The 10847-nt window shown below is 38.5% G+C and overlaps 1 protein-coding gene across 1 annotated transcript; it reads right to left on the bottom strand.

Annotated features, from left to right (window-relative positions):
* Positions 1 to 4911: 4911 nt before the first annotated feature.
* On the bottom strand, positions 4912 to 9868 carry LOC148011787 (pentatricopeptide repeat-containing protein At2g03380, mitochondrial-like). The gene has a single exon (XM_087670687.1). It carries the CDS (start codon positions 9688 to 9690, stop codon positions 6829 to 6831), a length of 2862 nt encoding a protein of 953 aa, XP_087526813.1. The 5' UTR covers positions 9691 to 9868; the 3' UTR covers positions 4912 to 6828.
* Positions 9869 to 10847: the final 979 nt, after the last annotated feature.

The raw sequence follows: 10847 nt of genomic DNA on the forward strand, positions 1-10847 counted from the left end.
ACATTGTACATTTTGACAATACGGTTTAGAAATTTTGAGTGAGTTTGCCATCTTAAGCAGTTCTTATTATTACTTCATAACATTGGCTCTTAAGTCTTGAGTTTCTTTTGTTTTAGTGCGGCTTTGTCTTGTATATATATTCCGATGGGATCCGCGTGGCCTTTTATTCCTATTGGATCTTTCATGAAGATTTTCCACATGGATAGCCTCATCCAAGATATGATCTCCCTCAAGAGTGATATGGTGAATGAGAACTAGCATGAATTTATAGGAAACTACCATGCCCAATGGACTAGATCAATCCACAAAGGGGAGTGAACCCAAACGCTTCGTAGAAAGCTTCAAACTTCTCTCATGAGATAAAGCCTTTATGAAAAGATATGTTGTTGGCACATATGTCAAGATGATCTCTCCTAAGGAGAGTCACTCCTTGACATAATGATAGTGCACCTCAATGTACTTACCACGTGCATGAAACATTGCATTCTATGCAACTGCGAATGTGCTCTAACCATTAGTGAAGATAGTGGTGGTAGATGACTATCTAATGCCTAAATCAACCAAGAGACATTTGAGTCAAACACACTCAATTGTAGTTGTAAAATTTGCCCTATACTCAACTTCACAACTAGAAGTGGCCACAATGGGCTACTTATTGCTCAACCATAATATACATGAGCTACCAAGCATAAAGTAAAAACTTCTTGTGAATGCATAAGTATCATAGCAACCAGCTCAATTTGAGTCTAAAAAACCATGTAAATCTAGGAGTAATCATCCCCTCTTGGAACAAAATAGCCCAAGCTACCAAGTACCACTCAAGTAGCAAAATATCCACTTCACTGCTTGCCAATGCTTAGTACCTAGCCTATGCATAAACCTACTCATCTATGAGTCTACGAACTGAATGTCAAACCTCGTAATGCATGGTACATAAATCAAGTATCTAATAGCCTATTGATAGAGAGAGATGTCAAAATATATCATGAAGGCTCAACAATAAGCCTGTCTCCATAGAAGTAGCTATAGGTTTGCAGTCTTCCATATCAAATCTCTATAACAATCTCTTAGTATACTTTGTCTAACACAAAAGCAATATCTATATCACATTGTTTAAACTAAATGCCTAAATAATAATGTAGTGGGTCCAAATCAAACATATCAAAAGTTAAATTTGACTTGGCTTTATATCTAGCATATGTGTCTCATTAGAAACTAATGAGTAGCACGTCATCAACATAAACCACAATGATCAGAGGCATATCACCCTCATATCTAATATATAATATGTTGAGAAATGACAAATGATGTATGCTCTAGGAAGAGATGTCCTGAATCCCATATGCACAGTGGAGAAAAAGGGGACCATCATGAGCCTATAAAGTGATGTACCTTCTTATCATTCAATGATGGAATACAATTGTACTTTGTCCTTTCATTCATAGTCAGTGTCATACTCAAGATTGTCCTTTCATTCATAGTCAGTTTCCTTTCATTCATAGTCAGTGTCATACTCAAGATTGTGTTTATGAGTCCAAGCTTCCATCTTGGAAACTAATTCACTTGAGTAACAATTTCTCGATCTACTCTATATCATCATGCACATTGTCTTTGTCTTCCATCCGCCATAGCCATGCTTTGGATCCATGCATTTCAACATAATATGCTCTCAATTGGACTAGTTTGAAAACTATGTGCAATCAACTATGCATAATCTTCTCATTCCAAGCCTAAGGTGCTTGCTTCAAGCTATACAAAGACTTTTCAATCTATATACCCTATTTTCTTGCCCCTTCTACACAAAACTACAAAGCTAAAAAACATACACTTCCTTATGTAAATCACCATTTAAAATGTAGTTTTGATATTCAATTGATGTGCATTCAAACTTTATAAGACTGTAATGTGCAAACGTCTTAAATAGTTACCATACGATAAGTGGAAACAAAAGTCTCATCAAAATTAATGTCATTTTGTTGACCATAACCCTTTGCTATAAGTCTAGCTTTGTAGCAATTAACACTATCAATTGGCTTATGCTTTAACTTGTAAGCACGCTTAGTACTAATGAATTTCCTGCTAAGAGACAAATCACATAAAAATCAAGTACCATTTTTTGATAATAGCATACTCAATTGCATACTAGCCAACCAATTTTTTAAATTTTATGCTTCTTCAAACGTCACAAACTCATCCTCATGACACAACTAGAAACAATTAATGCATAACAATTTTATACATAAGAAGCACTATGAGAGCCCAAACAAGTGTGATGAGCCAACAATGCATCCAACTTACTGACATGCAATGTTTACACCGATCATTTTGGCATAGTCTTAAGAAGTGCATCATTCACATTTTCATCATAAATAAGTTGATTGTATTGTCATGAGAAATGTGTGTATTTTGAAAAATTGTCTTATTTGGTACTACATGTAACTACACATCATTGAAAAGAGGTAATAAAATGTCATAAATACATTGAGTATAATAAGTTTCTTTTATACATGAAAATAAAGATTGAAAAATATCTTTCACAAAGCAAATATCATGACTGACTAAGATACGCTTGCTTTATGAATAGTAAAACTTAGAATATTTATTTTGATTACTATATCTAACAAAAATATATTATATAGCCTTGTCATCCAACTACGTATGTTGTCATAGTGTTAAGCCAAGCAACCAAAAACACACAAGTAAGCCATGGATGGATTTTTACCGTGCAAAGCCTCATATAGAGTGATAGATAGCAAAGCCTTAGTGGGACAAATGTTAAATACATATGTTGCATATAAAACAACTTCAATCCAAAAAATGTGGCAAAGCTTGACTCTTAATTATTCATCATGCCATCTCCATGAGTGATTTGTTTTTTCTCTCAGCTACACCATTTTGTTGTGTTGTATATGACACTATACATTGGTGTTTTATTCCACACGCAACTAGATATACATTAAATTCCTTGGACATATACTTTTTCACTCCATCAAAATGAAGTGTGTCCACTTTATATTTTCATAAATTTTTAACAAACTATTTGAAGCACAAAAACACTTCAAACTTAGCTTTTAAACCATATATCCATGTATGTCTAGAGTAGTCATTAATAAAAGTCACGAAGTATATATAGTTTGCCAAAAGATATTTACATTGGAACACAAATATCACTATGTACAAGCTATAGTTTGCAAATGGCTCTCATTAAACCATCTTTTGAAAATAAAGCACACTACATTTTATCCAATATACAACCCTCACAAATGTGTTTTCCAAGTGCCTCAAGAGTAGTCAATGAAGACAATATCAAATTTTTACATATGCAATAAATTAGAAAAATAAATAAATGACCGAAGTGTGCATATCAAAGTTTTACATTTGAAATTGCATGTGGATCTATAACAGCACATACCATGTCTTTCACATATTTTCCATAGTTATTGAGCTTATATAGTCTAGACGACATAATGGACCAAATACAATCATTATATCACCATAAAAGAGATCGTAAACTATATATCTATCATTAACAAACTTCATAATCAAGCCAATCTTGCCAAGTACAAAAACTTACACAGTAAATTCTTTTCTTTATTTAGTATTGTCATTAATAGCAATCAGTATACTATTGCTAAGAGTAAGCTCAAGAGAAGTGAATAGATTGTATAAGAAAGTGATATGCTTTGTGACACCACTCTCAAAGTACCATACATCTTAATTCACAACATACATATAATAATCATATAAAGAAGGGTCATGACCACACACATTGCGCACTAAATGCCCATTCTATATTCTATACAACATTTGCGAATTTTGACTTAAAAGGAGAGGCAACTGCAATAGACAAACTAACCTCTTTTTTCTTGGCCTCTTTTGCAACCAATTTAAGACGACAATTTATGACATGATATTTCGTATTACAATACCTTCAAAACATGTGATTCTATTTTTAATTCTCATCCTTATTATCCTTCTTTGTCTGAGTAGTTTTTGTAAATTATTACTTACTGCCAGAAAACTGCAATAGACATACTAACCTCTTTTTTCTTAGCCTCTTTTGCAACTAATTTAAGACGACAATTTATGACATGATATTTTGTCTTACAATACCTTCAAAACATGTGATTCTATTTTTTCTTCTCATCCTTACCATCCTTCTTTGTCTAAGTAGTATTTGTAAATTTTTACTTACTGCCAGAAATGAAGCTTTTCCTTTCACTATCTGACTAGCCACAAAAGCTTGGTCTACAACACACATAATTGACCTATTTTATCTAGATTATTCTTCTTACAAGAGGACAAAAATGACTCATCAAATGACAAAGCATTCAGATTGTCTTTCATTATCAAACAAAGAGTAGATACAAAACTTTGATAAGTATCGCAAAGACCATTGAAAACAATGTGTACAAGTGAATTGTTTAGTGAAATCTCATCTATAGCAATCAACTACGTGAGATCTTTGATCTTTGTTAAAAAATCGTCCATGGAGTTACCTTCATTCATATGTTTACTTTTTAATTGCTTACATAGGTAAACAACACAAACCTCATTTCTTCCTTGACACAAATGTGTAAGAACATCCCACACATCCTTAGTTGTCTTACATGATCAAATATCTAGGATCATTGTACACTTAACAAATAATGCAATCAAAGCATGAGCCTCTACATCTCTATCATCCCAATAAATCTACTCAAGAGTAAGTGGTGGTAGTGCTCTAGCATCAGTTGGAGCAAACCTGCAACATCCTCAACATCGCATATTTCTATCGCTTTTGTTGCACTAACAACTTTTGAAATACTACCAGAATGTCTTTCCATTCGATGTATAATATTCTAAAGCCCCTTTGCAAAAACCAATATAATATTCTAAAGCCCCTTTGCAAAAATCTCGTCTAAATCGGAAAAAATCAAGTAAAAGATATTGATAACTCTACCCAAGAGGTCAAAGCCCACTTTGATACCAATTGTTGGATTTAGGGTTGCAAGAATGCAAGTACACAGCTTAGAGAATAAGAAGCATGAAAGAGCGCAACTCAAAGTGTATTAAGAGGTATCAATATAGAATATTTACAAGACTAAGTATTTCCTAAAAGTGAATAAGCATATATACAAGGCTGAGGGAAAAAACCTCTTAAAGAGGGAAAAAAGTGCCTGCGCAATCCTAATTGTGTTCATACACATCACCACCAAAACATAGCAATAGCCCCTTCCTAGCTCCTATGCCAGTTAGATGTTACTTCACCTATACTGTTGCAGGTCAAAATGCCCACCACTTTTTTTTACCTCCTGGTGTCAAACTGTTTCAATCTTTGCCACCTGTACACCCACACTGACCACAGTTCTCCAGATGAAAACAGCATTTTAAGCGGTGGATTCACCCCCAATTTTGTGTGCATGGAATTCCAGAGCTTATGAGAGGAAAGAAACCCTGTCCATCTACTCATGCAGGACCATGTATGCACTAGGATGACTCAACAGAAGTCTAATAAAAGTGGTGACCCAAAGACCAAGCCTAAGCAGCAGGATATTGAATCAGAAAAATATTTCTCCTGTATGTATTTTATCCCCACCCCTCAAGTTCATCCGAAGATGAGAGGGCTCTAGCTCCAACCCAATCTGGCCTTAAACAAGGCAAAACATTTGTACGACCAGGCGATGCAACCAAATTATTGACACTAGTGATCCGAGAACTCTATTTATATTAGCCCAGCCTCAGTCATACAGATCATTTAGCATCTGCCCTGGAATCATCTGTCACCCTTAACTGCTCTGTATGTGCTCCAACTTCATTCGTAACACATATGCCCGTCTCAAGAATTGTGTACCTCCAACCTGTTCGATTTCTTGGCCCTGCTGAGAGCCCATCTGAGCAAGTGAAACTGCACTTGCACGATCCAAAATGTTAACATGTTAGCAAAACTGCCTGTCTGCCTGATAATGTGCTCTATCATCCATACATGTGGAGCACAGGGGAACAAACCACAATAGGCTAATAAAGGGAATAGTTTTAAAAAGTCTGTCTAACTCAACATCTTCATGATGTACTTGCACCCTTGCATCTGGAGAAAAGTTCAGTCTTCCATACAGCCTAACAGCAGCTAGGTTCCATACAAGCCTCTGGAGTCCAGACTATCTTGTCATCTATCCCAAGTTGCATAGCCTCTTGCCTTACATTTCCAAAGTTGTCTCAACCATAGGTGATGCCATCTACTTACTGTTAGCATGTGTTCAGCTTGAATTTGTGCATTTACACTGGGTATTCTCCTTGTCACTTAAAAGCAATCAGCTTTGACTGGAAATATTTAAGATCCCCTTCTCAGTCTATGACTCAACTGTGCCATAGCAAGACCTTTATACAACTCCCAAAACCTAAACCTTCTCTTGTTTGACTCATACATTCCCTGGGAGTCTGGTTGTATTCTCAAGCATCATCTGCTGAGTGGGCTCAATAATCATCATTTGTATGCCAAACAATGCCACTGTTCTTTAAGTCAGGAAGAGGATAGTCAACTGACTTATCATAAGGATACCTGGCAATAAACCCGTGCACTCAAGAAATAGGAGATTCTGGGGTTCATCCCTAGACACATTTTTTTCCCAATTGCAAGCCAACAGTCACTTATGGGATGCTTAGATCTAGAGGCAAAAACAGCTTGTGTCCATTTCCCAGCTGGGATGAATGTGAAACACAAAGCTGCAGAGAAAACACAGCAACTGCAGCAACTACTGCACTTTGGATGAGCTTCCTGACACCAACATTTCATCATCCTAGAACCTTCACATGCTTTCTAAGAGGTTGCATTAGTCTACCTACTTTTGCTCACGTGACAGCTTGTTTCTGTCTAAGCATTTTCAGTTCCTTGGCAAAGTCCCATAACCCAGCATCTGCATAGATGTTTGACATTAGAACATAAGGAGCACCATCTTTTGGATCCATCGCTACCGCCTGATTAAATGCCTCTTTACCTAGCTTTACATTGCCATGCTTGTGGCATGCACTCAGCAAAGATAACCATGTTGCCAGGTCAGGCTTCAGAAGTATTTTTGACATCATGTGCTTCACACAACCAAAGTCACCTGCACGTCCAAGTAGGTCTATTATGCTTCCATAATGCTCAACTTCTGGTTCAATGCCATGCTCTTTACTCATCAACTCAAAGTACTGAACACCTTTATCCACAAGACCAGCCTTACTACAGGCAGAAAGAAGAGAAATAAACGTGACCGAATTTGGTTTGACTTGTGCATCCTGCATTTTATCAAATGTTTGCAGGCTTGCCGTGTAGTTTCCTGCTCGGGCATAGCCAGCTATTAAGACACCCCAGGTCACTACATTGGGCTGTGGCAACACATCAAACACTGCCTGAGCATCTGACATGCTTCCAGAGAACCCATATGCATTAATAAGAGCGTTTGCTAGAACAAGAGCTGGCTCATATTCAGAACTTGTTGGATGACAACTCAAATCATATCCAGCCGACACAACATATTCATGAATCTGCCTGCAAGTTTCCAAGCTCCCGGTCTTACAGCATGCTTGCAAGGCACAATTAAGTACTGTATGATCTAAAGTTACACCTTTCTTTCGCATTTGCTCAACTAATTGCAAAGCCTTTTCTTCTTTGTCATGTTCCATGTATACTAACAGCATAGTGCTCCACGAGACAGCAGTTTGCTGAGACAGCCTACCCCAAACTTTTTCTGCTTCCTCTATGCTCCCGCACTTCCCATACATAAATACAAGGGTGTTGGCCACAAAAGCATCTAAATCTATGCCATTTCTTTGTGCATCACCATGCAAGTCCCTACCAATTTTCAGAGACACGACTTTAATCATTTGGCCTTCTACAAGCACAGGTTCCTCCCTTTCAGCAACATTGCAACATGCTTTTAGTGCAACCACTAGTGTATGTTCATTTGGCCTGAAGCCTGCACTTTTCATTTGTCTATACAAACATATAGCCTTATGCCCTTGATTCTGGCCAGTATAGGCTGACAGCAATGCAGTCCACAATACAAGATCATGCTGGGACAGTGCAGCAAACACCTTCTCTGCTTCCAAAATGCCACCACATTTGCCATACATGATGATGAGTGCACTAGCCACAAAGGGGTCTGAATCAAGTCCCTGCTTCTGAGCATCAGCACCTATTGCCTTTCCAGTCTCTAAACACATCCTTTTGGTCAACTGCCCTTCCACATCAGCAGCTTCTTCCTCCTCTGCAAGCATGCCACATGCTTGAAGAGCAAACAAAAATGCCTGTTTATCTGGCCTCTTGCCCTTGATTTGCATTTTTTTATACACATTTAGAACTTCTGCTCCTTGGCACAGCTCGATGTACACTGACATCATGGCTGTCCATGAAGCAGAATCTTGATAGGGCATACCAGAAAATACTTTCTGAGCATCTAAAAGACTTCGACACTTGCCATACATCTGCACAAGTATGTTGCACACAAAGACGCCTGATTCTAAGCCTTGTTTGCAAGCATCATCGTGTAATGCTTGACCAAGTTCCAGAGATGCAGTTTTGATAGGTAGCCCATCCATCATGGCAGATTCTTCCTTTTCAGCAAGGATGCAGCATGCTTGAAGGGCACATGAAAGGGTCCATGGATCTTGACTGACACCTTCCTCTTTCATTCTTTCATAGATCCACAAAGCTTCTTCTGGCTGGCCCTGCTCTACATAAGCTGATAAAATTGCAGTCCATGAAACAGCATCACGTCGAGACAATCCATCAAAAACTTTCTGTGCGTCATTTATGCTTCCACACTTGGAATACATGTCCACCAAACATGCCCCCGCATAAAGACTGGATGTGAGATTATACTTTGATGCAGCAGCATGCATGCGCTTGCCCTCTTTGACATCTGGAATGCTACCACAGGCTTTGAACAGGCTAACAAATGTGTACTCATTGGGCTGCACCCCTTTTGCTTGCATACAGTCATACATGCGCAATGCTTCCTGACCTTTCCCAAGGTCAACATAAATAGAGATTACTGCTGTCCATGAGTAAATGGTCCTAACACTCAACTTGTGAAAGAGTTGAAGCGCAGCATCAAAGCCACCACAGTTTGCAAAAGTGACAACTAGATACTCAGCAAGGGAACCATTGAGCTCCAATCCATGGACGGCCATGCATGTGTGCACGCGCATTGCTTGCAACAAAGCTTTTCTCTGACCGCATAGCTTGAGGAGGGACCAATAAATGAGGCGTGGAAGAGGAACAGTGCTATGCTGCTCGAGAAGCAAGAGAACATCCAATGCCTTATCCAGGTGACCATCTCTGCAGAATGCATGGATCTTATGGCCGATTGCAACATGAGAAGCGGAACCGTGTGTGAGGACCTGTTCTCCAGCGCTGGGAATGAAGGATAGCGGAAAGCTTGCCGGTTCTAAACCATTGGAAATGAAGGATGATGGAAAGTCTGCCTGTTCTCCAGTCTCTAGAGGCAGAGACCGACCGTCTGCGGCCACTCCGGCGTTGCGGCCATTGTTGTTGCAAAGAATCCTGTCCCCGTGCCAATAATACGAAGGGCTGCAGAGAAAAGTCTGCTGGTCAAGGCAGACAGATGATGATGTATGGCATCTGAGCTTCATCCTCATCTTTCTTGATGATGATTCTGCATAGGGCCATGGGCCGACGATGGTGGCATGACAGCAAGGCAGCGCCATGCCATGCAGCGATCAGGGCTGCAGCAGCTGATTTCTCCTTCGTGCAAAGGCTGTGGCGGTACGCTTATATACCGTGCAACGTTATTTTAACCTGCCGGGCCCGTTTCCACACCCCATGAAACTGGAACCATTAATTCACAACAAGTGTGCGCACTTTGAGCTCTTTCTTGTCTTCTCGCAATACTAATGATGGTGCTAATGACCTTCAAGGGCGAGCTGGTTTATGCTAGCAAATGTGTATGTGTCTTTACATCAAGTTCCAATCCTAAGGAGATGGCTGAATTTTTGTCTGCCTCGCTTGTATGGGGGTTCTTGGCACCCTAGTAAATCTCTCGCATTACAAAACAGGAAAAATTATGTATATATCTCGATATTACGGCCAAGTTCACACAACATAATAAGCCGGTCTACAATCCATGCTCACTCTATTAACTAAAGTGTATGAAAATATTACCTTCTAGCAATCTCAGGGAGATCAAATATGGGTGTTCACACTAGTGATGGAAGTGCATAGAAATATATTTTTCATTCTTTAAAGGCAATCAATCATAAAGGAGATCTATTATGGGTATTCACACTAGTAGTAGAAATGCATGGAAATGTATTTTTTATCCTTTAAAAGCAACCAAGCACAAATTTTTTTGCATACTTTTGTTTTATTAAAATTTTGCCATGTGTAGATTAGAATCTCTTCCATTAGCTAATTTTTCCTTTAGAGGATATGAGGCTAGTAGAAGTTGTGATGGGTTTGGAAGAGAGTCACCTTTTTGCTTTCAAATGAAAAGCACTCACATTGGATAACATCCCTTTTTGTTTTTCTTACACCACTAAGTATGAACCTAGCTTAAGAATCCAACATTAGAGAAAGCCAAGGGGAAGCAAGATAGGAGAGCAAGGATATAGTGGGAACATGGTAATAAGACTACATGTGAATTGAAGACATGGAAACATGTGGCAAAGCTTGCCCATCCAAACCTCAACATGGGACATTACTCATGACACTATCCATAGAGCATAGAAGAAGAGTAATAAGGACAAAGAAATGTTACGAGAGAGTGTAAACAAGACTATAGACTATGCTTATATAGATGAAGAATCCACAAATACACTTTAAGAGGAAGCAGAAGGAAGAATGACTAGACATGTTAACAATGATT

The sequence above is a fragment of the Lygodium microphyllum genome, chromosome 28 (assembly GCF_053477565.2).
Source record: "Lygodium microphyllum isolate KBCC chromosome 28, Lygodium_microphyllum_v1.1.10, whole genome shotgun sequence".
Classification (NCBI taxonomy): Eukaryota; Viridiplantae; Streptophyta; class Polypodiopsida; order Schizaeales; family Lygodiaceae; genus Lygodium; species Lygodium microphyllum.

What these genes read in the sequence shown, in the direction of transcription:
- LOC148011787 (XM_087670687.1), bottom strand. Translation starts at nt 9,690, where the DNA reads ATGGCGCTGCCTTGCTGTCATGCCACCATCGTCGGCCCATGGCCCTAT.